Below are 27322 nucleotides of genomic sequence, written 5' to 3'. Positions count from 1 at the left end.
CCCGTGTGACATCGGGGACGAGGGGACAGTAAACAGATGAGCTTGGCTGGAGCAGAACGGTGTTTGGGAACAGTGACAGATGAGGCTGAGACCTGGGAGAAGCAGCCACGGCATTTAGATGGGACGGCAGGGAGCCGCGGGGAGCCACGGGACATCCTGGAGCCGGCAAGCCGCAGCCGGGAAGCAGCCTGGCCCGGGGGGTAGGCAGAGTGGGGGACGGAAGAGAGCCACGGGGCGGGCGGGAGCCAGGTGGCAAAGAGAATGAGAACGTGGTGGAGGAGGTGAGGGCTGGGCGCCCTGCTGGGAGCCAGCTCCTTTGTTCTTTTTTTGTTTTTGTTTTTTTTTTTTTTTTTTTTTTTTTTTTTTTTTGACAGGCAGAGTGGACAGTGAGAGAGAGACAGAGAGAAAGGTCTTCCTTTGCCGTTGGTTCACCCTCCAATGGCCGCCACAGCCGGTGTGCTGCGGCCGGCGCACCGCGCTGATCCAAAGGCAGGAGTCAGGTACTTCTCCTGGTCTCCCATGGGGTGCAGGGCCCAAGCACTTGGGCCATACTCCACTGCACTCCCTGGCCACAGCAGAGAGCTGGCCTGGAAGCGGGGCAACCGGGACAGAATCCGGCGCCCCGACCGGGACTAGAACCCGGTGTGCCGGCGCCACAAGGCGGAGGATTAGCCTAGTGAGCCGCGGCGCCGGCCAGCTCCTTTGTTCTAAAGGCTCCTGGTTTGAACCTCAGGTGTGGGGACGGTTCCCTGGACGCCCCCTTCTGTGCCTGGGCGGCTCCCTTGTCAGCAGGGACCACCCTGTGCCTGGGAAGCTTGCAGTTCACTTGGATGAGGAGAATGGACCTGGAGCCCTAAGCCCACAGCAGGGCAGCCCGCTGGCCCCCAGGATGGCCCCCCAGGACCCCTGGCCCAATCCCGGCCACCTCAGGGCTTTCCTGCCAGTACCCTCCCCCCGCCCCGAGACGCGGGACCTCGGGGCACAGATGAGGACCCCGCACTGGCAGGGGCTCAGGTGGCAAGGGCCACAAAGGGTGACGGCGTTCCTGGTGACGTTTGCCGTCACATAGTCGTTGGCTTCTGGGTTGCATGGGGAGGGCGGTGGTGCCAATCCTGGGGTTCCCAGGGCCCCGCACCCCGTACCACGGGCAAGAATCACCTGCAATCCAGAACTCGTTGAGGCTGGGCTGGAGCCAGAACCCAGCCTGCCAGCCAACTCCTCAGCGATGCTTTCCTTAAGTGGCCAGGATTTCCAATGGAGGGCTTGGAACCAAAACAGAGCTGGCTTGGGGCAAGAAGCTGGGTCTCAGTTTTCTCGTAGGTAGAATGGGTAGATCTTCACCAAGCTTGCAGGGCTGCTGGGGGGAAATGGCTTCTACCGCCTTGACAGAAGTCAGGAGCTGCTGCCCAGGAAGTGTGCAGAGTGCTGGCTCTGTGGTATTTTTATTAATTACCACCACCGCTACTGTTACTGCCGTCACCTTGACTCGGAACACTCTGCATCCGGGCAGGGCCGGTCTCCACGTCCTCAAACCACAGGAGCCTTCCCGGGCCTCCCTCCCTCCCCCACCCCCCCAGGAGGAGGAATCAGGGTGCTTGCCGCACCCGTACATCATTTCCCCCGCAATTTCACCGGCACACCTTGCACACCGCTAGCCCGTCTCCTAGTGGGCCATCCTCGGTAGGCGGTCTCCTCTCGCCCTGGGCCTCCCCGCGTCTCTGAAACTCTCTTGCCAGGTCTTCCTGGAAGCCAAAGCCTGCTTTGCCCCTTCCAAAATCCCCGTGTCGCCTGCCCCTGGCCTCTGCTTGGTCCTATGCAAATAGCACGCAGGTGAGGCTCAGAACGGTCTTCCCCTTGACCTTGGACGCTGCCTGCAAGGATCCTAAGGGAGGACCAAGGTCATTCTCCAAAAAGACACTTAGTGCTGATCTGGGAAGAGCAGAGGCCAGGGGCAGACGACACGGGATTCACATGTCCGTGTGTGTGTGTGTGTGTGTGTGTGCACACGCACGCGCATGTGGAACACACCTCCCTCTGTGTCTCTCCAGTGTCTACACCCCTCGCTGCACACACTGCCCCGCCCCAGGTGCTGCATCCACCTCCTCCCAGCCTCCCACCCTCCCCTCCGGGCCACACCTGCCACACCCACCTGGAGCCCCCTCCACGGCAGAAACCGCAGGCCCTTCTGGCTGAGCGGTGAGGAGATGCGGGCACCAGGGGAGGCAGAGCTCACCGCGGGAAGCCGGGCCTGTTTATTTGCGTGGCACGCATTTGTCTCCGACTGTTTTATCCGCCCCCTGAGCCTCCGGAAGAGTTCTCTGTTTCTCCGCCCGCGCAGGGAGACCAGCTCAGCGCCACGCATGCACATTTACAGAAGCCCGATATAGACTTCCAATTATCTTTTAATTTCGCTCCTGTCTTCATTTGTTCATTTCACTTTCTCCAAACAGGGACTTGGGGGGAAGAAAAGCTGTGATTTATGGAGTTTGAAGTCAGCTGGCGGAAGTCTCGTGTCACCTGCTGGATGTGGAAGGAGCCTCAGGGCGCCGCCGACAGCGCACTCCAGCCCTGCAGAGGAGACAGCGGCTCTGGGGCCCCGAGCCCCCCTTCTCCGCCCTCTGCTCTTTCTGTTCATCTAACTCTGCGTCGTCTCGGTTTCTCTAGTCTTGATGCCCTGGCACCTGAGACCTCCCTGACAGGAGCTCGGGGGCGGGGGAGGGGGGGTTGGGGGGAGGGGTACTAACCAAAAGATAGCAAATGGCTCAGCCGGGGCAGACCTGTCCTAGGCAAAGCAGCCCAGGGGGCGCCCCCCCCACCCCGCACACACCCGCTGCACCTGCACCCAGCTTTCCAAGGCTCTGACTCTGGACCCACGTTCCTGCTCTCACCACCCCAGGCCCAAGGAGCCGACATCTGAAGACAACCTGGAGCCCCCTCCCCCCCCCCCCGCCAGGTGCTCAGACCAGCCACCCTGAGCCTGCTGCCCTGCCTCTGCCATTGCCTCCTGGGCAGTTGTCACTCACGCAAGGAGCCTCCTGATTGGCCCTGCAGGGCTGCTATGTCCCTCCTCTTGGGAACCATGAGTAACAAGTTCCTGTCGGCCCCACCATACCCAAGCAACAGCAACGCCCACCATTTTTATTACAACCTTTATTTATTTGAAAGGCAGAGTGACACAGAGAGAGACAGAGAGAGAGAGAGCGCTTCCATCTGCTGGTTTACTCCACAAATGCCCACAACAGTCAGGGCTGGGCCAGCTCGAAGCCAGGAACCTGGAACTGCATCCGGGTCTTCTCCGTGAGCGGGGGCGGGGGGGGCTATACTTGATCCATCATCTGCTGCTTCCCCGGGTGCAGGAAGCTGGATGGGAAGCAGAGGAGGACTCCATTCCAGGCCTGCCAACACGGGATGCAGACGCCCGAAGCGGCGTGCTAGCCACAGTGCTAAACGCTGGCCCACATTGTGAATTCATCTCTGCTAGGGCTGTGTTGGCTGAGAGGACGGCAGGAAATGCTACCGCAGGATTCAAATCCGGGCCGTCTGACCCCCGACCTTGCACCCAGCCGCAGGTGCCAACCTGGAGGCCTCCCTGCCCTGTCCTGGCTCTAGGTCCCGGCTCCCCGTCTTCCCCATTCTTACCTACTTCCTTCTAGACCGCACCCATCTAATGCCAGCTCCACCCTGTCTGTCATAGCCTGGAGCAGGGACTTTGTCACCTCTCCAGGAACCAGCGTTATCACACCCACCGTCCCCTCGACACATTCGCCCCCTGCAGGGCCACAGTCTGCACACCTAAGTGCAGCTGCGTGGGAAGCATCTGATCGATATTGGCCAGTCGGTCAGTCAATCATTCTGTGCCCCGCCTTCCTTTTTCAATGCCCGAGCGCTGCTTTCTGGACTCCTTTGTCCCCGCCGGGATGCTGGGAAATGCCTTGTTAATTTCCGCGTGCTCTGAGCCACAGCTTCCTCGCCTGTAACAGGAATGAGAACCCCGGGGCTGGAGCACTGGGAATACGAAATTCTGCCCCAGTGCCTGGGTTCCCGGACTTCATTCCTCTCCGCCACTCCCCTTGGGTGTGCAGGGAGCAGTCGCTCAGCCACCACCCCACGAGTGGGGAGGGACTCCCAGTGGATGGGAAAAAGCTAACTCATCTTTCACTTCCAGACCCGCTAGAAACTCCCGGGGTGACGTGAAAACGCACGTGTCAGGGCTGGCTTCTGGCCCGGTGGTGACCCCAGTTAGGATGCCCACGGCCGAGAGACGGCGCTCAGGTCCTAGCTCCAGCCCCCGCCCCCCGCTAACACAGCCCTGGGAGCCAGTGGTGCCAGCTCACGTGCTAGGATTCCTGACACCACCACCCATGTGGGAGCCTGGATGGGGCTCCTGGCTCCTGGCTTTGGCCTTGCCCAGCTCCAGCCGATGCAGCCTTTTGGGGAGTAACCAGCGGGTGGATCTCTGTCTGTCTGCCTATGCCTCTAGAATACATTTTGAAGAAAGAAAAAAAAAAGTGGATTTTCCTGGGACCCCCCGCCCTGCAAACCTCTGCTCTCAGAATGTCTGGGGGTGGAGCCTGGACATCTGCCCTTCTAGGGAGCATCCAGGGAATCAGGTGCCTGTGGGATCCACGGCCATGATTTTGACCTGGATGGGGAGAAAAGGAACCATCCCCCACCCCCCACACCTGCCAAGTGGTGACCTCACCCGGCTCTGTGCAGCTCTGGAGCCTGCACTCAGGGACCGGAAGTCCCCATGTACAAGCAAAGTGTGAAACGGGGTGACAGTGACACTCGCTGACAGTCTCCCCAAGGCTGGGACCATGAGCTGCAATCCGCCCAGAGCCCCCGCCCCACTCCCACCTGGCACAGGGGCCCGATCCCTGCTGGCCACCGACCCAGTGACATCCAGGGTCGGCCCTCAGGCACTCAGAATGGGGGGTGGGGAGCAGATGCTGTGCAGGGCGCATTTCCGCATTTCCCGCCACAGCCCACGTGACAAAGGCGATCAGGAGACCCGAGGGGAGGGAGGTGACCCGGGAGCAGGGAGGCACTGGGCAGAAAGGCTGGAGGGACACAGCCTGACCCTGAAGGCTGGAGCCACACGGACCAGGCAGGAGGCGGGGGCCTGTGCCCTCACCCAGCCAGGAGACAGGGAGCAGGGGGGATTGGGGGGGGGGGAGTCGGAATGTTCTCCCAGGAGTGAAGCCTCTACTTCCGGTTTTCAATTAGAAAAATGGAGCCAAGAGCTCACATCCCCACGTGGAAGCTAAGCTCTGCAAAAGCCGGGTGGATTCCCCCCCACCCCCACCCAGCCCCTGCACTGGTTCTGGAGAGACCCCTGGAGCCTTGGTCAGGGGAGGGGCAGAAGCAGTCCGTGCCTGGGAAGCGCCCCTCCCCCCACGGCGGTTACATCAGCGTGAGGATGCGGATGGAGGAGGAGGAGGAGGAAGAGGGGAGGAGAGCAGAACAGCTAATATTGACCCAGCCTGGGGCTCAGGGCTCTGCACCCGTTAACCCGTTCCGTTCTTACCACAGCCAGGCAAGGCGTGGGTGCTGTCAGCCTCCCGGCTTCACAGAAGGAAAACAGAGGCACAGAGAGGTAGTCACCCGCGTGAGGTCACACAGCTGGTAAGTGCAGAGCTGGAGTCTGGACCCGGGCCCCCCAGCACTGGTGAGGGGAGTGGGGGGCTGTGACAGGTGGCTGGGGTGCAGGTCTTCCCTTGGCCACTGTCAGGTTGGAGGGGTCATTGGGTTCTGAGGGCGAGGTGGTGACCCCCGGTCCAGCTCCTCTCTGGATACCAGTGCGATGTGTTTTCCTAGACTGCTCACCACAAGGCCGGTTTCTCTGAACAAACTCGTCAGGCGGGAAAGGAGGGCAGAGGCTTCCGGGGGCTGGTCAGGTGGCTTGGCCGCCTTCCCTGGCTCCGGACTCCCCTGCTGCGTCCTGGGCCTGAGCAGTGACTCGCTGACCCCCACCGTGGGGACCTCAGTAGGCAAGGTCCATGCCCCGGCTGCCTGGCTGCACCTGCCCCAGGACTCACCACACCCGACCTCCAGCCCATTAGATTTGCAAAAGAGAAGACAAAGCACTTGCTCAAAATAAATAAATAAATAACCACCCCCTGCACTTCCTGGGATCAGGTGACTGGCTGAGAGCTTCCTACCCATCGTGTACCCGCCGGGCACTCTCACCGTTCCCCGACTTCTGGCCGCAGGGCGTCACTAGCTCAGCCCCTGGGCCGCCCCCACCCCCAGGGAAGGATCGTGGGATCCACAGGAGACCAGCAGCAGAGCTCTGCCAACCCAGGGCCCCAGTGGTCACCCTCTGCCAGTTCAAAGTCACCTCTGCTCCGACTTCTCAGCCAGCCGGCCAGCGCCAGCCCAAGGGCTCCCTCCCACTCCACGCACGCAGCAGGATCCAGGAACCTATCCCTATTGGGCAATTATTAATCGGATTCTTGACATTCCTCAGGCCCCAGGCCGCCTGAGAAGCATGCTCCCGGGAGCAGTGGAGGCCCCGGACTGGCACTGGGACATGCAGCTGACAGGCAGAGTGCTGCTGTCGGCCGCCGCCCTGCTCCTGGTGACCGCAGCCTATAGACTGTACAAGTCCAGGCCTGCCTCGGCGCAGCAGGGGAGTGGCAATGCCAAGGCCAAGGCCGAGGAGGAAGCAGAGGGCTCCGGGCAGCCTGCCGTCCAGGGGGCTCCTGCAGGAGTGCGGCAGACGGGGCCGAGACGCCGGAGGGTCAGCCAGGGCGGCAGCTGCGAGGATCCAGGAAGCCCCGGAGTGCTGGCCTCGGAAGCTGCTTCCAAAGACGGGAGGCCCCAGAGTAGAGGCTCCAGGGAGGAGCCGGGCAGGTGGCACCCAGACTCGGAGCAGGTGCCTCCTCGCTGCCGCGGCCGCGAAGCAGGAACAACTGTTGGCGGTAAGCCCAGCCCTCCCCACTGCCTCCCACCGAGCAGTGAACCCAAAAGCTACCCAGCTGGACTCGCAGCAGCGGCCGCAGACGGCAGCAGTGTGGGTGGTGAGCCTGTTCCCCAGGGAGGTGGCACGGTGCCGGGACAGCCAGGGCCAGGGGAGCGGGAACCCTGCCGCCAGCACTGCATGGCCCCTGCGGCAGGCCGTAGTGACATGAATCCAAGCTGGGTCTTCACCCGCGTGACGGGGGTCAGCAGGGAAGAGGCCGGGGCCCTCCAGGCCGCGTCTGACTTGGGCCTGGCCCTGCACCAGCAGGAGGGCGCCACCGACGCCTCCTACACCTTCTCGTCGGTGGCTCGGGTCCGCGTGGAGGAGAATTTCATTCAGCAGGTGGAGGGGAGGGGGCTCGGGCTGAAGGGCAAGGTGTACGATTACTACGTGGAATCCACCTCGCGGGCCGTGTCCAGGCGGGCCCCCCAGACGGCAGCCTTGACTGAGGCTCCTCCCCCTGGGGCACTGCCAGGCCCCCCCAGGGCAGTGGTAGCCTCCAGAGGCCCGGAGCAGAACACGGAAGATGGAGCGGAAGCGGCCGCCTCCCCGCCACTTGTGCAGGTGCCCTCCGCACGCGGCTTCAGCAGGAAGGAGAGCCTCCTACAGATCGCCGAGAACCCAGAGCTGCAGCTCCGGCTCCAGGGCTTCGCTGCCCCAGCTCCGCCCAGCCCGGCCCAGGACGCCGAGGCCGGCCCAGCCGGAAGCAGCGGCGAGCCCCACGTGCAGCTCGTGGCCGGGACCAATTTCTTCCACGTTCCGCTCACCCCGGCTTCGGCCCCAGACGTCCGCCTGGATCTGGGCAATTGCTATGAGGTTCTGACCTTGGCCAAGAGGCAGAACCTGGAGGCCCTCAAGGAGGCGGCCTACAAGGTGATGAGTGACAACTACCTCCAGGTGTTGCGCAGCCCGGACATCTACGGCTGCCTGAGCGGGGCGGAGCGGGAGCAGATCCTCCAGCAGCGGCTCCGCGGCCGCAAGTACCTGGTGGTGGCTGACGTGTGCCCCCAGCGAGACGCGGGCCGCCTCTGTTGCTATGACGACACACAGGATGCCTGGCGCCTGCTGGCCCACATGCCCCCTGAGGCTGTGTCCCGGGGCTGTGCCATCTGTAGTCTCTTCAATTATGTCTTTGTGGTGTCCGGCTGCCAGGGGCCGGGACGCCAGCCCTCCAACCGCGTCTTCTGTTACAACCCCCTGACGGGCATCTGGAGCGAGGTGTGCCCTCTGAACCAGGCCCGCCCGCACTGCCGGCTGGTGGCCCTGGCCGGGCACCTGTACGCCATCGGGGGCGAGTGTCTGAACACCGTTGAGCGCTACGACCCTCGGCTGGACCGCTGGGACTTCGCCCCGCCACTCCCCAATGACACCTTCGCCCTGGCGCACACAGCCACGGCGTGCGCCGATGAGATCTTCGTCACCGGGGGCTCCCTGCGCTACCTGCTGCTCCGCTTCTCAGTCCGGGAGCAGCGCTGGTGGGCCGGCCCCACGGGGGGCAGCAAGGACCGCACGGCCGAGATGGTGGCGGTCAACGGCTTCCTCTACCGCTTTGACCTCCACCGCAGCTTGGGCATCGGCGTGTACCGCTGCAGCGCCAGCACCCGGCTCTGGTATGAGTGCGCCACGGCCCGGACGCCTTACCCGGACGCCTTCCAGTGCGCCGTGGTGGACGAGCGCATCTACTGCGTGGGGCCCCGGCGCATGCTCTGCTTCCTGGCTGACCACATCTCGCCCAGGTTTGTGCCCAGCGAGCTGCAGAGCTTCCCCGCCCCCCAGGGCACCCTCCTGCCCACCGTCCTGACCTTGCCAGCCCCCAATGTGCCTCAGACCAGCGTCTAGCAGTCCCCCTGCCGGGCTCCGTGTGCCAAACCAGGAGGCAAGGAGCAGCACCCGCCCGACCTGTCGCTCTGTGGGCTGCGCCTGAGCCATCAGCTGCCCAGGAATTTGGTCATCAAGAGGCAAATCCTGATCCTTCCTCCTCGCTCGCTGGGGGATCTCGGAGGCATCGTCACCCTTGGTGGGCTGCAGGGACCACTGTGGAAAACAGGAGCCCGGGCCTGGGGCCCCAGGGCAGAAGGCATCACGTCGCTCGGTAACCTTGCTTCAGATCTGGATTTCCAGGTTGAGGGGGATCCACCAGGACCCCAGCAGAGCTCAGGGGCCCGGGGGCCCTCTGCAGAGGGAATTGGCCTCCATGAGCCACCTGTGCCCCTTCCAAAGCCTGGGCCGCTGGGCCCCAGCTCGGTGGTTCCCAGAGGTCCCTGGAACACACCGGTGGGGGGAAAATATCAAGGCAGGTGGCTCTAGCAGGACCCGGAAGGAGCCTGGGCCAAGGGAGGGGGAGTTGAGGAGCAGAACAGCGCAGGCGGGAGCAGCCCCCGGGGACTGTGGCTTGCAGGGTAAATTGACCAAAGCCGGCTTTACTTCTGCTCATTACCTGGACGGAAGAGAAGCATCCACTTTAATGAGCCCTCTTCCTGGAGAGGTCTGTTCAGAGTACAGCTCGCCCCGTAAATGAGGTCTCCGGAGCGGGAGGGGAAGACCCCTCTGAGCCCCGCCCACGCCCGCTGCGCTGGGCCCAGGTCTCAGGATCCATCCAGGCAACCCTGTCCAGAAGCTGGGACACCACCACCACTCAGCACCCCCGTGCCGTGGGGTCGTCACTTGTCCCCTTCGGACAGGAGAACGGCACACAATGAAGCAGAGCCCTGGGGACAGGAGAGCGGCACACGATGGAGCGGAGCCCCGGAGCCCAGCCGCAAGCCAGGGAGGTGGGAGGAGCATCCAAGGCAGGGCTGGCAAGGCCAGTTCAACACTCAGGCCTGAGAATCTCCCAGGATCCCACAGGGGTGGGGAGGGTGGCTTCAGCCAAGACTCAGAGGCAGCGCTGGTGTAATGGCGGCAGCCTGGGCAGGTGGCGGCGGGGGGAGGGGGATGTTTGAGAGGAGAGCCAGTCGGGGAGCTGGGGGCGGGTAGAGCCAGGCGTGCCGCTGGCGAGCAGCCCAGCGAGGACTGGACGGCCACCAAGCAGGTTCACTTGCAGGACTGGCCCCAGTCCGGAAGCCTGTTGCACACCCATGGTGGGGACCAGAAAGTGGTTCCAGGGACAAGGCAGCAAAATTTGTTGGAGACCTCAGTGGCTGGTGGGTGTGGCTTTCGTAATGAGAGGAGAGCAGAGCTCGGGCCTGGGCTGAGATATGATGTCCACTGGGCATCTCATCTGCTTCCCTGAGAGTCTCACAGCAGACATCACTAATCAAACACCGTATCTTTCCTGATGGGCCCCAGCTGTCCCAACACAATGTCCCAGGCGGCCACTGCCCTTAGATCAGAGCTGGTGCATTTGTCGCCCCTGGCCTGTTCTCTGGAGCCGGGTTTAGGGCTGGATGAGGTTGGGGCCGTCACGGCGGAGTAAGGTGGTTCAGGAGCCCCGGGAAGCCCATGGTGGTCGGGATTCCTTGTGCGTGGGGAAGTAAGTGGAATGTTCTAGGTCCTGCCTGATGGAGCTCACATTCCCGTGGAGAAAGGCAGGCAATTTTAAAAACAAACGCAGAACAGAATAGACAGAAGCTGTACCGCATTAGGAGAAAGCAAGGCGGGGATGGGAGAACCGGGTTAAACAGTGGGGCCACGCCCCTCTGAGAAGGTCGCCACGGAGCAGGGACCTCTGGGGCTGTGGCAGGGGAGGGGCAGGCGCCAGCAGGCGTGCAGGGCTGCAGCCGAGGGGTGCCACTGCGGTGTAGGAAGAGGGCAGGGGCCCAGCTGTCCTGGCTCAGCCTTTGGTAGAAGGGGAAGAATTCAATTACATCCACATTCACAAATCTCCAAGACTCCTTGGAGAGAAAGAAGCCAGCGACATTCCGGGGAGAGAAGCAGAGTTCGCCCACATCGGGGTCAGCACCAAGTTCATTACCGGGGTGTCACCGTTACCATTAAGCGGCTTCCTGTTCCACAGCCTGGGTGGGGTCTGCCGACCTCAGAGCGGCCGGTGTGTCGCTCCGTCTCCCGTGGGTCCGCCGTGCCTTCCCCACAAGTGCTATTTCTTCTGCAGTAAAAAGAATCCCTGGGTTTGGGTTGTTTTCCACTCTAAGCCAACCGTGCCCATTGTAGGAAAAAATTGGAGAACAGAGAAAGGATTTAAAAAATAAAAAAACTCCCCAATTTGGCCGCTCCAAGACCTGCCCTCCTGGGGCGCGTGGCTTCCAGTCTTCCCGCGACGTTGCTGTTCGGTTGATTTCTTTGCCTAGATGCGATTATGCCGAGTGCACGGTCCCGTGCTTGCTTTCCACCTCGCACTTCAGAGCAAGCCTCTCCCGTGTCGGTACAAACCCTCGGTAAACACCATTTCAATAGCTGCACAATTCTCCTGCATCCCGTGCACGCGTCGCGCTGTATTTAAACAGCCCCCCTCCTGTTGTGCCTGTGTGGTTTTTTTTTTTTTTTCCTGTTGGTTTCCTTTTCTAGCATAAATAAAACAGCCTTTGTTTTCCCTCTCTGGGGACTCCATCAATATTTACAGGATCCCTCCCGTCTGAAACAGCAGAGTGGTTCAAATGATCCTGGAGGCCGCTTTCTGGCCGCCCTTGGACACATCCAAGGTCAAGGCTGGTGGGGTGGGGGCACCCCAGCTCCCCTTCCCGGTAGAATTCCCGGCCAGGTGATACAGGAAGTCACACTTGTTGGTCCAGGCATTAGACCACGTGAACTCCTGTCCTGCCTCATGGCTGTCACAACACGCCCACCTCCCAGGGGTGAAGGCAGGCTCGGAGGGTCTGAGGAAACGCGTCTTAATGGTACAAATCCATGCCCTTCCATTTCCTGAGCCTCGCCTCCCCACCGCCAGGCGCTGCCCTTGTTCTGCATGTGAGGCTGGGGAGTCAGGACTCCCCCTGTGTCCCCTCCACACCCACCAGGGACGCTCTGTCTTCCAGCCTTAACTCTGTGTTAGTCCATCCGTGAGCACCAGGGAGGACACCTGCCACCCGCGTCGGAGCACCTGGCCCCGCCCCCCACGCACGCTCCTGGCTCCAGCTTCCTGCCGCTGCACACCCTGGCATGCAGCAGCCACGGCTCAAACCGCCCACGTGGGAGACCCGGATTGCATTTCCGGCTTCTGACCTCTGGGCCCCTGGGAGCATTCAAGAAGTGGACCAGCAGTTGGGACCTCTGTCTCTCTCTCTCTGTCACTGTGCCACTCCAGTAAATAAAAAGTTTAAAGTGGAGAAGACGAGAGGTTTATTTGGCTCCCAGGTTTGGAGGCTGCTTGTGAGGGGCTCCTGGCTGCTTCCTGCCCTGATGGTTAGCACCAAGGTGATGAGAGGGGAGACCACCCGAAGGGAAGGCAGAGCAAGGGGGCGGGGCCAATCTCACAAACTCCTCCCCCACTAGACTCCACCTCTTAAAGGTCCAGCCACCTTTCAACACCACCACCGTACAGGGGACGCAACTCCAATACAAGCACTCTAGGAAGACTCAACCCATATCCAGACTTACGGGAAGCTTCCTGAAATCCTCTGATCCTCAGTGTCTGCATCTGTAAAATGGGTTTCCCACTGCCAGCCTCAAGAGGCTGTCGGGGGCTGTAAAAGTCCCCAGCCCAGGGGCAGTGCAGAGTAGGTTGCAGAGGAGGAGGGGCTGCCCTGCACCAGCCGGAGGGGGGGGTGCCTCTGTCTCCTCTTCCTCTTCTGGGAGCCCTGACCCCCCTCCCCGGGGGAAAGACTGTCTGTCTGAGACTGCAGGGACACCTTCCTGTCTGAGGAGGTCTGGGGTGGGGGTGCCTGTCTGTGACCTCTGCCCTGCTGATGCTCCTCTCCAGCTTCCCACGGGGCTGAGAAACCTTGAGCAGGTGCAAGGTGGCGAGGACTCCCTCGGTCACAGATGGGGAGTAGTGTCCACTCGGAGAGACAGGGACTGGCTCGAGCTGGGCCTGGGCTGTGGCATTTAGAGCCCCCAACAGAGGCCCCCAGCACTTGCTGTCTTTGGAATCCTTGCCCAGAAGGGCCCTGCAGTCCCCAGGTTCCCCTCAGAGCCCCTGAGGCTGTGGCCGCAGCCAGGAGCAGCCCCTAGGCAGCTGCGACAGAAGCAGGCACACGAAACCCAGAGGGAGGGAGACCTGCTTGGAGCTGCGGATTGGAAAGAGAGGGCAGCCCCAGGGGAACGCTCTACAAACAGCCCTGAGCCTCAGGTTGTTTGAAAAGTGGAACAGGGTAGAAATAAAACAGAGAACAAAACACCAGCACGGGGTGGGGGCGTGGACTTTGTGCTGGTAACCCTCGCTCGCTCCCCAAGCCAGGCTCTACACCGTTCCCATGCCGGTTCCTTTTTTTTTTTTTTAAGATTTATTTATTTTATTCTAAAGTCAGAGTTACAGAGAGAGAAGGAGAGACAGAGAAGAGAGAGAGAGAGATTTCATCCACTGGTTCACTCCCCAGACAGCCTCAATGGCCAGGGTTGGGCCAGGCTGAAGCCAGGAGTTTCTTCCAGTCTCCCACGTGGGTGGCAGGGGCCATATATTTGGGCCATCTTTCCCAGGCCATTAGCTGGGAGCTGGATTGGAAGTGGAGCAGCCGGGACGTGAACTGGCATCCATATGGGGTGTCTGGGTTGCAGGCAGCTTTACCCGCTATGCCATGGCGCCAGCCCCACCAGGACACTGGGTGAAAGTTAAAAATCACCATTTCATCACGATGGGTTGAAACGATTACTGGTCATTACAGCACCCACCTCTACCTTTCGGAAAAGCTGGAAGAGCAAAGGGGAGGCATTTTGGCCCGAAGTTCTGATGCCGCCTGGGACACCCACAGCCCATATCCGAGCGCCTGGGCTATGGCTGGCTCTGCTCCTGACTCTAGTGTCCTACGAACGTGCCCCTCAGAGGCAGCGGGCAATGCTTGAGTGCCTGGGTCCCTGCCGCCCACGTGCAAGATTCAGATGGAGCTCCTGGCTTCAGCACCACCCAGCCTCAGCTGCAGGCATCTGGGAGTGAGCCAGTGCTTGGGAAATCTCCCTCTCTCTATCTCTTTCAAATAAATGTAATTAATTTTTTAACTTTAAGAAAAAATTTAATCACTGGCAATATATTTATTGGGCATTCACAAGAGGAATGGGTGCATTACTCACACCACCTTGTTGTGTCCTCAAAGCAACCACAGAAGGTCACAAAGTCACCAAGTTCTCCCCCTCCCATCACTTAATCCCCTCCCCGCCCCCCCCCCCCCGCACCTGGTCATGTAACCTTGTCCAGCCACTGTGATTCAGTGAGCTTGGGCACCAGCTTTGCTTTCCCGTGGCCTTAGAACCCAGAGCTCATCACCAGGGCAACAGGCCCAGTGACCCCAGTCAACAGCTGATCACATGCGCCACCTTGAGGCCACCGATCACCCACAGGCACATAAACAAACCTGAGAGAGAGAGAGAGAGAGAGAGAAGAGAGAGAGGGAGAGGAAGAGAGGGGGAGAGAGAGAGAGAGAGAGGGCACAGAAGAGCCAGCAGGCTGAACCCAGCCCAAACTGCCAGTGTCTAAACTCACAGGGGGAAAGAGGGTTGTGGTTTGGAGCCACTGTGTCTCTTTATTATTATTATTATTATTATTTTGACAGGCAGAGTGGACAGTGAGAGAGAGAGACAGAGAGAAAGGTCTTCCTTTTGCCGTTGGTTCACCCCCCAATGGCCACTGCGGCCGGCACACTGTGGCCGGCGCGCTGCACTGATCCAAAGCCAGAAGCCAGGTGCCTCTCCTGGTCTCCCACACGGGTGCAGGGCCCAAGCACTTGGGCCATCCTCCACTGTACTCCCGGGCCACAGCAGAGAGCTGGACAGGAAGAGGAGCGACCAGGACAGAATCCGGTGCCCCAACTGAGACTAGAACCCAGTGTGCCGGCACCGCAGGTAGAGGATTAGCCTAGTGAGCCACGGCGCCAGCCTTGGAGCCACTGTATTTCAGGGTGGCATGCCCACAGCACCAGGGCAGTGACCCGGGAGCCCTGTAGGGAGCGCATTAGCAGTGCCCTTTCCCACGGTTCCACAGCCATGAGGTAGAGGAGTTGGGACGCCACCAGCTCCAAACCCAGGGGGATGTGGGCTCTGCTCTAGCCAGGCCCCAGGCACTGGGGCTCCCTGTAGGGGCTCAGCCATGGGGCTCTGTGCTCAGCCCTCTGCCATCCCCAGGACCCAGGAACCATCCTGCTGGGGGACGGCCCTGAGGCAGCTCAGATGAGGATCCTGGAGGAAGCCACACAGCCTGGCTCCTAGGAAGCCCCAGCAGAGCTGTGTTTGAAACACACTGGCCCACACAGCACTGGGGCGCGGGGAGGGGGTGCTCAGCACGGCCCACAGTCCCTCTGCACTGTCCGGCTGAGCCGCCGTCCTGTCTCCAAGAGGGACTGGGAACCTTCTTCCCTCCCCTCCCCCACTGGCACACAAGTCAGGGTGGCGGGTGGCCCTTCAGCGCCACAGTGCTGAGCACAGCTCGAAGCCACCACTGCCCGTGCTCTGTACAAGGGCCTCAAAAAGGTGCTCTGCCCATGCCAGGAGCACTGCCCAGGGATTTGTTGCCCCCAGAAGAGCCCCCAGTTGATGACTCCTAGGAGCCAGTGGACAAATGCCCCAGCTCGCTCAGCCCTTGAGCAACATAACACAGGCTCTTGTTCTGCACTGGTCCCAGATCCCATCGGGGTGGAGCTCCGGTTTTCTATGGGAGTGAGCACTAGACACTGTCCCTTTAATGAAGCCACAACAGTCCTCCCTGCCGGTGCTCCCCCGCTCCTCTTCCTCCCCCAGACCACAGAGGAGGAGCAACTTCCTTCCCCCACAAACCCACCCTCTCTTCCCAGGGGCTCCTGAATGTTGTAGCCATTGTAACCACCTTGAAAGGCACGGTTCAGTAGCAATGGGTCCACTCACCATGCACATCTATGCTGAGCCGATGCCAGCAGAATGTACAACATGGAGAAGCCCACAATGGGGGGATGTCACTCTCTCCCAGACACAACCGGCGACTGCTCTGACTTCTTCCTGTCCGGTTTCTCACTGCCCACCATTTGAAAAAGAAAAATGGCACCTTATGTGGGTGGGCATTGTAGCCGCCCTCTTCCCCGGTGAGAATGTTACAACTGTTGCAAGCCGAGTTTCAACAATCTTCTCCCTGGGCCTCCTGCAGACAGAAGGTGGCATTTCCTCATTAGCCACTTGGAAGCGGGCAGCTCAGCCCATCCAGGGCCCTCACGCTGCTGTGCAACCGTCGCCACCACCCACCCTACCCCCACCTCTCAACCTCTGGACGGAATCTGCGTGTCCGTTCCACGCCAACTCCCCCCACCGCCCCACTCCACGCCCTACCCCAGCCCCACACCACGACGTGGCAGTTCTCGGCTCCATCAGCACAGAGATGGAGGAGGCCAACCGTTCTCATTCATTCCAGAAGGTTCTGCAAACAATGGGATGCTTGGGGGCCACAGAATCTGAGTCAGCTAACATCACCCCAGGGACACACAAAAAGCCCTCTGTGTCTGCCCTCCTCCAAGCCCACGCTAAATCAGTTACTTTGGGCACTTTGACAAAATGTAGCTGGAAAGGGACAAGGCTTAGAACATGCTAGCGACTGTTCCACTCGAGTCCTCACCACGCAGTTGGCAGCGGTTTTAGTACCGAGAAACCGAGGGCTGTGACGTCACAGTGACGGACCGCGCCCACGCTGGCAGGGGGTGGGGCTGCAGCGGCACAGGGTGATGAGCAGGACAGGGAGGGCCAGGGTGTAGACAGGGCGCCAGCAAGAGCAGGGCAGCTTCCAGGAGGCGGGAGCTCCAGAGGGCGGCTGGTGCATCAGCGCAGCTCAGCACGCGCACACCTGTCCCCCTCTGTCGCTGTCCACCTAGCAGGGCACGAGGGTCACGGTGGTGAGCGGCTGGGCGCATCGCCCCAGGCAAGGCCAGGGGTGAGTGACAGGGGACCAGGCAAGGCAGTCTCTCGGGATGGCTTCTCCGAACAGGCGGCAAGTGAGCCGGAATATGACTGACCAGAAGGACCTGTCCCAGAGGGAGGAAAGGGCTGGAAGATCCGGGAGGAGCATCCCAGGGGAGGGGACAGAGAGCAAAGGCCCCCATGTCCCAGCCCAGGAGGAGGTCACCTCAGCCAGAGGTGGGTCATCAGAGGCAGGGCAAGGAAGAGCTTTGGATAAAAAGCTTGGGCCGCAGCTCACTAGGCTAATCCTCCGCCTGCGGTGCCAGCACCCCGGGTTCTAGTCCCGGTTGGGGCGCCAGATTCTGTCCCGGTTGCCCCTCTTCCAGTCCAGCTCTCTGCTGTGGCCCGGGAGTGCAGTGGAGGATGGCCCAAGTGCTTGGGCCCTGCACCCCATGGGAGACCAGGAGAAGCACTTGGGTCCTGGCTTCGGATGGGTGCAGCGCGCCGGCTGTGACAGCCATTTGCAGGGTGAACCAACGGAAGGAAGACCTTTCTCTCTGTCTCTCTCTCTGACTGTCTAAAGGAAAAAAAAAAAAGCTTGGATTTTATTCCCAGTACAAGAGGCTTTCAGAGCATTTTTTTATATTTTACTTTTTGTTTAACTTCGTGTTAGTTTTAAATGTACCTGAGTCTTGAGCATAGTACACTTAGTTCCCATATACCCCACACCCAGTCTCTTTCTCTCTCTCTCTCTTAAAGATTTATTTATTTATTTATTTGAAAGGCAAGGTTACACAGAGAGGAGGAGGAGAGACAGAGAGGTCTTCCATGCACCGGTTCACTCCCCAAATGTCAGCAATGGCCAGAGCTGACCCAAGCCGAAGACCAGCGCCAGGAGCTTCTCCCAGGTCTCCCATGTGGGTGCAGGGACCCAACCACCTGGGCCGTCCTCTAACACTTTCCCAGGCGCATTAGCAGGGAGCTGGATGGGAAGCGGAGCAGCCGGGACTCGAACCAGAGCCCATAGGGGATGCCAGCACTGTAGACGACGGCTTTGCCCGCTACACCACAATGCCATCCCCCCACTCCTCTTTTTTTTTTTAATTAGAAAGGCAGAGAGACAGATCAAGAGAAGCAGACAGAGGGGGAGAGATCCTCCATCACTGCTTCATTCCCCAAAGGCCTGCAACCGCCAGGGCAGGGCCGGGGCCTGGGGTGCACTCCAGGTCTCTCGCAGGGGTGGCGGCAAAGAGCCAAGCACTTCAGCTCTCACCCGCTGCCTTCCGAGGTGTGCACTGGCAGGAAGCTGGAACTCAAAGCAGAGCTGTGGCAGTCCCGAGTGCCATCGTCATAATCACTGCATCAAATGCCTACTCCGAGTCGCTTGTCACTGACAGGTCGCGTTCCCCAAGGAGCCCATGTGGACACATCAGCCTTCGGTTCAGACGTCCCGAGCTTTCGCCCGGGGCCCCTCACTGTGGCTCTGTCCAGGACACCACATCCATCTGCGACATCCCATCTCCCTAGGCTCCGCTCGGCACTCCCGGGCCCCGGGCTCACGCGGGCTCCGCTCACCGCGCCAGCTTCGAGCGGTGCGGGTTGGGTATCTGGTAGACAGCCCCTGCGTTCTGTTGGGCCTGATGCTTTTCTTACGGAGTTAAGGGTTTCTCCGCCCAGGTCGTGGCTTTTGACCTGAATGCCTGGGGGGTCAAGTGCCAGTCTTGTCCCATCAACTCGCAAGTCCCGGCCCTGAGCGATGCCACTGCTGACGATGACCCCGTGCAGGTGGGGAGTTCCACTGTTCCAGGGTGAGTCTCTCTGGCAACATCTGCCTCTCGGCCCCCAACTGTGTAATCATTCATTCTTCTACTTCCATCAGAACAGACGGGAAGACCTCGGCTCCACCCCTCGGGTTACAGTCCAATAGTATGCTGTGCACTCTGCTGCCCCGAGGACGCCAACTCTGGCCACTGGGAGCTCTCTCGGGGGCACCCGCATCCCTGGCTTGGTCACTTTCCTGGTGCTGTAAGCGAACACCCAAAGCTGGACACTGACAAAGAGAAGAGGTTGATGGCGCTCACAGCTTTGGAGATTCAAGAACATGGAGCCGGCGAGGGCCTCGTGGCAGGTGGCACTGCCATCCGTGGCGGGAGCTGGTGCAGAAGAGACCCCAGGGCGAGACTGGAAGCAGAGAAGGGCTCTTCCGACTTGCCCTGAGAGCCCGGCATCGACCCCTTCCCCCGCCCCACCCCAAGGACCTGATCCCCCTCTGGGCCCCACCTCTCATGCCGCCTCGAGGAGAAGCCCTGGGACACCCCCCATCCCCCCTCCACCCCCCGCCCCCAGCCAGGGCAGTCCCTTGGGCATCCCCCCACCAGCATTTGCTGGCTTCAGCCGCACACGGTGTTGCAGACTCTGTGTGCCCTGCCCAGCCCAGAGCCTGCCATTTCTCCAAGGAGCCTTGGTCCCTCTGATGGCTGAACGATATGAGGAACCAGAGGCCTCTGCCGGCGGGGGTGGTGCTGTCTGCCTTTGGCTTGGAGAGGAAGCGGGGGCACCAGCTTTGCGGGGGGGGGGGGGCGGTCCTGCGACCACGCAGGTGAGAGGCGACAGCCTGGGCTACACGGGACTCAGGGACAGCGAGTGATGAGCCGCCATGGGGACACCTGCTGCCCAGCCTGCCCTCACCCTCTCCAGTACCTGCCCTTTCTCCTCCTCCGTCTTCCCGCGCGGATTTCCACTGCTGACAGCCAGCGGAGCTCACCCACCCTCACCTGTGTCTTCAGGTCTTCAGGGGGCTCGAGGAGACTGGGTCTGGCTGTGTTTGATTTCACCACCCCCTCCTCTCTCCCAGAGCCCGGCACATCCGGAATGGTTGCAGGGCACTGTTCTGTTCTTAGGACAAAATACCTGGACCTGGGGCGGCGGGAAGTGGTGGCGCCCCCTGGAGGTAGCAGTGCCCGCTATCCCTAGACCCACGGGATACGGACTTGATTGCCCTTGTTGTGAGGATAACAGACCCCATGCCTGGACCTGGCTCATCCCCATTTAGGGGGCCAGGGCTGACCTAGGCTGGCCCGCAGCTCATTAAGTGCTCACTGGAATACATTAGCATGCGAAATGCGGCACCTGCCGACCACCAGGACAGGAGACAACTCACAGAAGAGGAGCACAGAGAGGCGGGCCCTGGCCTCCAGGAACTCTCCACCTCCGCCCCGGGAAGTCACGAATGTTCCTCCCCCATGAGAGTGCCCATCCCCCTTTTTAGAATGTACTCCCCCTCCCGTTACCTGATGCCTTGAATGTTAAACTCAGCTCAGAGACGTCCCCTCCGAACAGACCCCGTTAGGTAGGAAGTCAGGAATTAGCCTGTGTTAGGGGCTGGCCTTGTGGGGTAGCGGGTAAAGCCACCACCCATGATGCCGACATGCACCAGTTTGTGTCCCGGCTGCTCCACTTCTGATCCAGCTCCCTGCTGATGGCCTGGGAAAAGTAGCAGCAGAGGATGGCCCAAGTGCTTGGGTCCCTGCTCCCACGCGGGAGACCCGGAAGAAGCTCCTGGCCCCTGGCTTTGGCCTGGCCAGCCCAGGCTGTTGTGGCCATGTGTGGAGTGAACCCGCGGATGGAGGACCTCTCTCCCTCTCTCTGTAACTCTGCCTTTCACATAAATAAATTAACTTTAGAGAGAAATAAGAAGAAATGAGCCTGTGTGTGCGAGAGGGGCCTAGGGAAAACAGGGCGGCCGTGGAAAGGAGAGGAAGGCGGCCGCTTGGAGCAGCCTTGGAGCAGTGCTGTGTTCTGTGCTGCCAAGTCGCCCCCACAGCCCAGGACTCCCGCAGGGACCCTGCACAGGAAGCCTCGCACTCAGACACTGTTACCGTCTACAAGGACATTGGGTATTTTCTTTTCTTCCTCGTTTGATTTTAGATAGCAGGTTGAAACAGCTAAAAGAAAATATTCCTTCTCGCAGGAGAGAATCCTCCCTGCCCAGTGCCAAGCGGGCTCTGCAGCCTGCTAACACTGGGTAATAAAACCCAGTAAAAACCACGGAATCCCCTCTGCCCGGCACCAGGGGGGCTGCCAGCCTGACAACAGAGCAGTACACCCTCGGGGGAACTGTGCCTCCTGCACACCACAGAGCCCTTCGTCCAGGGGAAGTGGGAGGGAGGGAGGAGGAACGGCGGGCAGAACTGGCGCCCTTTGTCTCGTAAGCCCCAGTGGGACACAGCTGCGCGCCCACTCCTCTTGAGATGCCCACCTGGTCTCTCAGGTGCGTTTCTGTCAGCCCAGCTCTCGGCTCTTTGCTGAGATGCCCGCCTGGCAGGTCAGGTGGGTTCTCTCCATCAAACTGCGCGACCTTGCTTGCCCCCGTCTGAATGGCTGGGCACGGCTGACTCTCAGCTTCCGTTAAACCTGGCTGCCCAGCTGAGCGCTCCTCCCCCTCCAGCACCTGGATTCCTCCTTGCACCAAGACCGGAGCCTCTGTTCCAGCTCTCTGCGCCAACAGCCGCGCTCTGCCCGTGGACTGCGGGCCTTTGCCTTCTCCATGGGACACCTGCTGCTCGCAATTCGCTATTCACCTTGCTCTCGAATTCTTCCTTGAAGCCCAGTGGAGAACGCGGGGACCGGGCAGCCATGGCGAACCCAAAGCTGGATGCTTTCAAAGACGGGAGCCGCATTCAGCTCACAGTTGCGGAGACTCACGGGCTGTGCAGCAAAGGCAACAGTCGGCTGCGCGAGGGAGCGCGGGGCACAGGCTACCGGGGAGCGGCGGGGTAACCCACTTAAGAAAATAAAGTGTGTGCAAGTTCTTCTCCCCGTTTCAATTGCAGAGAAACCATTAGTGTGCTAATTAAAAAGGCGCCTTATCTGTTTGTTGAAGTGGGCCCAGCAGGACCTCGAGTTGGCAAGACCTGGTTGGCAAAGCGTCAGCCGGTCCGTGGCGCAGAAAGGAGTCGCTCGCGCTTCTCATCGGATGTTTTAACAGTTCGGGTGACGGATGGCTTGGGCGGCCCTCGGGTCCACGGAGTCCCATTAGCGAGGCTGGCAAGCACAGGCCCATCAACACTCCCACGTCGCAGCTCAGAGCTGCGCGAATCTGGAATCCTTCTCCCAGCCTGGCCTGGCCGCCGTTTGCTTTGCTCCATAGAGGACGAGTTTGCTGCTGAAATTACATAGTAGGAACAAGGCCTCAGGAGGGCCTGTTTAACCTACTTAGGAGAGCGCACTGCGTGCCCGCAGCTCCTACCGCCTGCACACGGCAAACGCGCTCACCACTGCTGAGCCTTCTTCCCACGGGTCATTTGCATCCGCACCTGTCTCAGAGGCGGGGAACATAGCAGGGGCTGAAGTCCCCCGTGTGCAGGCTTCGAAGCAATTCTCGCTCGGCCTTCATTTCAGCATCTGTGAAATGGGGGCAGCACCTGTCTCGGAGGGTTGTTGCGAAGAGTTGATGAGTGCGCCGACACCCGTAAGGGGGAGTTGGATTCCCTCTGCTTTCTCCTGGATTTGGCCACAGGAGGGGACACTCGGGGCTGAACTGTGGATGGCGCCGCAGGCATCCTGCTGACCCCAGCAGCGGCCGCTGAGTTAGGGAACGAGAGGAATCTCTTCATTCCATCTGGACTCGGCTGCCAGATCTGAGCAACCTGGGGCCAACTCTCGGGGGGCTGAGGGGTCCGGGTTTTTGTCTCTGACACGTGAGAGAATTCAAGGACAAGACGTAGATAACGGTTAGCAGAGGAATCAGATTTATTGGCAAAGCAGAGAACACACTCAAGAGGGTGTGCAGGGGGCCAGTACGGTAGCTCAGCAGGTAAAGCCTCCACCTGCAGCACCAGCATCCCATATGGGCACTGGTTCGAGTCCCGGCTGCTCCACTTCCGATCCAGCTCCCTGCTAATGCCCCTGGGAAAGTGATGGAAGATGGCCCAAGTGCTTGGGCCCCTGCTCCCCTGTGGGAGACCCAGAAGAAGCTCCTGGCTCCTGGCTCCTGGCTCCTGGCTTCAGCCTGGCCCAGCTCCGGTTGTGGTAGCCGTTAGAGGAGTAAACCCATAGATGGAAGAAAGACCTTTCTCTCTCTCTGAAACTCTACCTTTCAAGTAAATAAAATAAAAATCTTAAAAAAAAAAAAAAAAAAAAAAGGCAGGCAGGTATGCTCCCCAGCAGCCCACGAGGGGGCACACTCCAGAGGCACAGAGCAGTGCTTTGGGCAGAGATTTCCAGAATTTGGTGATTCCCGTTTTGCTGGTCTTTTGAGAAAGTCCCTGAAGTGTCATGGCGTCAGGTGCATGATGGGAGTGGAAGTGTCAGCCATAGAAATTTTATATACTGATATTATAGTGGGCTACAGGTCAACTCAGTCCGCAGCCAGGTCGGCTGCTTCCAGCGACGCCGATTCCAGATGATGGCTTTGCTGGAACAGGGATTTGGGGCTGCTGTCACGGGAGTTTCAGAGGCAGCGCTGGGGGTGGGTGTGGTGACCTGGTCCCCCACCGCTCTTTCTCTGATTCCTGGCTGTCTCCTTACCTATAGCAAAACTTCTCTAAGTTTCAGTTTCCTGCCAAAAGAGCTGAATGAGTTATGGTGGTGGTTTTAAGCTTTTTACAAAAAAAATTTCTTAAATTTCTTTGTTTGCTTATACTCTCTTAGGTTCAGTTAGCAGGAGCCTGCAAATTAAATGAACAAGTCAGATTAACAAGAGAAAGGAAATACAATCTTTATTAATATTTATATGCCCAAGTCCACAGAAAATAAGTGAAATTTAAAGAAGTAGTTAGACTTGCAGTCTTATGTGAGGGAACTTTATAAAGTTTATGGGAAAATGGAATTAAAAGATGATTTTTTGGTGCAAAAAATTGAAATTCATACACATCAGGGATCTTAAAAAAGTTCATGGAAAAGGCATTGTGCATATTTGATGCAAATTTTTTGTACCAAAATACGATTATCTTTTAATTCCATTATCCCCACAAACTTTTTGGCATGCTCCAGTAGTTCCTTGAGGGCTTCTATATTCCTTTTATATATATAAAAGATTTATTTATTTATTTGAAAGAGAGAGAGAGGTCTTCCATCTGCTGCTTCAGTCCCCAGATGGCCACAATGGCCAAAGCTGTGCTGATCTGAAGCCAGGAGCCAGGAGCTTCTTCCAGGTCTCCCACGTGGGTGCAGGGGCCCAGGCACTTGGGCCATCTACTGCTTTCCCAGGCACATTAGCAGGGAGCTGGATCAGAAGTGGAGCAGGGGCTGGTGCTGTGGCACAGTGGGTTAAAGCCCTGACCTGCAGCACTGGCATCCCATATGGGTGCCGGTTTCTAGTACTGGCTGTTCTTCTTCTGATCCAGCTCTCTGCTATGGCCTGGGAAAGCAGTGGAGGATGGCCCAAGTCCTTAGGCCCCTGCACCCATGTGGGAGACCCGGAAGAAGCTCCTGGCTCCTGGCTTCATATTGGCTCAGCTCTGGCCATTGCAGCCATCTGGGGAGAGAACCAGCAGATGGAAGACCAATGTTTCTCTCTACCTCTCTCTGTAACTCTGTTAAAAAAAAAAAAGTTGAACAGCCAGGAATCGAACCAGCGCCTACATGGGATGCCGGTGCCACAGGCGGCAGCATTACCTGCTGTACCTTTTATCCTCTGGAGAAAGGAAAGAAGGCCAGTTTCCAGGGATCATCAGTCGAGGGGAAATAACTGTGAACTATACGGGAACTCACGGAGGAGACAGCTGTTGAGGCCAAGTCTTCCAGGATCACCTCCCCACCTCTAAGGTCAGAGTCACACTGCCACTCTCCCCCCACCCCCCACCCCCCACCCCCGTCCCAGAGGAGGGAGGAGGGGCACCTGCCTCAGACGAATTCACACCCAGCTTTTAGGCACAAAGAGAACAGCAAACTCCTCCTCCATCTCTTCATTTCCAACGACCTTCAGCTCAAAAACACGCTTGTGCCAAGGTGCTGGTGACGTATTGGGTGACACATCCTGACCTCCTGCAATGCCGACATGCGGAAGCTAGGCAGGGAGTGAGATAAGGGCGGGGGAGCTGGAATCGCTGCCAACGCTGCATTATAACTCCGTCCTTCACCTGTCAATCTAACACGCCTACGCTCCCAGGACGCACCTGTGTCTCATCCGGGACCAGCGAGCAGATGCCTTGATGGAAGGTAAACTCCACCTGGAGGCGCCAGCAAACTGCCAGACAGCTGAGACTCCACCCTGTGTGTTTGTGCAACTGAGACATCACCCCTACCTCAAACAAAAGACTGATAATGCAGGGAGAGTCATTCTTTGGCCATGGCCGTGCTTGGGGACCCTTCCCAGGCCCCCTTCCCTCTCGCCCTCACAGGCCCCTCTCTGGCTCACTCTCGATGGGTGTCTGCTGCGTGCGGTGGCCACACTCATGCGTGGACATTCACGTTCAATCAATCCTGCTCTCACGTGTGCGCTGTGTGGATGGCGCTACTTTAACTTCTTATCTCCGTGGGGGCGAGCACCTGGAGTAAAGGTTAAGATACAGAGGCCCACGTCAGAACCATGGCGGGCGTGGCCAGGAGTTTCAGCGGGTTGGGGGGGCCTGCCCAGGGAGTCCTCCCGCTGAGCCTCCCCATGCTGGGGGGCGGGGCCGGGACGCCACTCCACAGACCTCTGCGAACCCCAAGGGAAGCTGTTCTCACACCACGGTCATCCCACACTTCCCTGCCAGACGCTGTCTTGGGCACCGCAGAAAAGCAAGTAAGTAAATGAGGGGCGGAGTCGGGGCGGTGCGGCGGGCCAGGAAGCCAGCAGTAGACGGGACGGGAGAGGGCGGGTCCTTGCTGGGTTCCCCAGAAGCTGAGTGTGCCAGCAGGGTTTGTACACGGCTGTTCATTAAGAAGATGATCCCGAGACCTAGCGGGGGCAGTGCAGGGAGAATTCAAGGAGGGCTGGGTCCGGGGCTCAGTTCTGCTGGGGGCCCGGGGAGCAGGGGCAAAACAGGCTCCCCTGGGGGAGAGGGAGTGGGGGCGCTGTCAGTCATGGCTTAAAGGAGGCTTCCTGGTCAGAGGGAGGGGATGGAACTCCCCGGGGACTTCTGCCTGCCGGCGGCACGTGGGCAGGGCCACCCTGGCACCGGAAGTCAGGCCTCGGCCAGAGGGAGGTGCTGAAGCCGGACCAGGACCCCTGCGCCAGTGAAGGCCCAGGGCTGAGGGCAGAGCGGGCCCCAGCTTCGGGACACTCAGCTCCGAGGTGGATGCGAGGGTGGGGACATGACCGGGGCAGGAGCTGACACCTCTCTCCTGTTCACTGCAGAGTTGCAGAAGTACCGCGAGCTTTTACGTGCACATTTTTTCTGAACGTCTTTTCCTGAGATTAGTGACAGGTGCATCATGACCGCGAGACCCTTAGCATTTCCCTGCCAGCGGAGAAACCCCCCCAGAATAAAACCACAATGCAACCGCGGAAATTGGATGTTGACGCTGACGCCCCACAGCCAGGCAACCCGCCGACCCCAGATCATCGGAACAACCCAGCCAGGAGGGAGCACTACGCGGCCCTGAAGATGTCTTGGGTCTCCTCCAGTCTGGAGCAGCTCCTCTCGCGTTCATGGCCTCAACATTCTGGATGATTTCAAGCCAGTTCAGAAGGTATTTCAAGAAGTGTGTGTATGGAGTCAGTGCTGTGGCGTAGCAGGTAAAGCCGCCACCTGCATATGGGCACTGGTTCAAGTCCCGGCTGCTCCACTTCCGATCCAGCTCTCTGCTATGACCTGGGAAAGTGGTAGAAGATGGCCCAAGTGCTTGGGCCCCTGCACCTGTGTAGGAGACCTGGATTGAGTTCCTGGATCCTGGCTCCAGATAGGTCCAGCTCCAGCTGTTGTGGCCGGAGTGAACCAGCAGATGGAAGACTCTCTCTGCCTCTGCCTCTCCATAACTCTGCCTTTCAAATAAATAAATCTTTTTTTAAAGCATGGAAGATGAAATTAAAAGATATATTGTGGGCCAGAGTCGGGCCTGGTGGTTGACACTTGTGTCCCACATCCAGCTCCGCCTCCTGACTCCAGCTTCCTGCTAACGCAGACCCTGGGCGGCAGGGGTGCTGGCTCAGTGGCCGGATTCCCGCTGCCCATGTGGGAGGGGCAGGTGGGGGCTTTCTGAAGCCACCGCTCCTCCCATGTTTACTTACTGGCCTTCCGTAGGACCTTCCTCTTTCCCTGGGTGATTCATTCCTTTCTTTCTGTCAGTGGAGATTCATGGAGGCCTCTTCTGTTCAGAGGATTATAATCCACTTTAATCGGGTTTTTAAATGCATTACTTGTTTGAAAGTAGATAGAGACAGACAGACAGACAGACAGAATCCGCCCACTACTGCTTCACATCCCAAGCAGTGTCTTGACCAAATATGAGTTTTTTTGACGCTCAGATTGTTCCAGATCTGGCTAATGGGGCCCCCGGCCCCCCGCACGGCCGCTCCTCAGTCCTCTGACTTAC

At 59.4% G+C, this 27322-nt stretch overlaps 1 protein-coding gene across 1 annotated transcript; it reads left to right on the top strand.

The window, feature by feature from the left end:
* The first annotated feature begins 5532 nt into the window (after window positions 1-5532).
* KLHDC7A (kelch domain containing 7A) lies at window positions 5533-12364 on the top strand. The gene has a single exon (XM_089299242.1). It carries the CDS (start codon window positions 6491-6493, stop codon window positions 8801-8803), a length of 2313 nt encoding a protein of 770 aa, XP_089155368.1. The 5' UTR covers window positions 5533-6490; the 3' UTR covers window positions 8804-12364.
* Window positions 12365-27322: the final 14958 nt, after the last annotated feature.

Source organism: Oryctolagus cuniculus, chromosome 7 (genome assembly GCF_051225735.1).
Source record: "Oryctolagus cuniculus isolate XC-2025 breed Fujian yellow rabbit chromosome 7, ASM5122573v1, whole genome shotgun sequence".
Lineage (NCBI taxonomy): Eukaryota > Metazoa > Chordata > Mammalia > Lagomorpha > Leporidae > Oryctolagus > Oryctolagus cuniculus.
The sequence above is the reverse complement of the archived record's forward strand: the minus strand, read 5'-3'. Positions and strand labels throughout refer to the sequence as shown.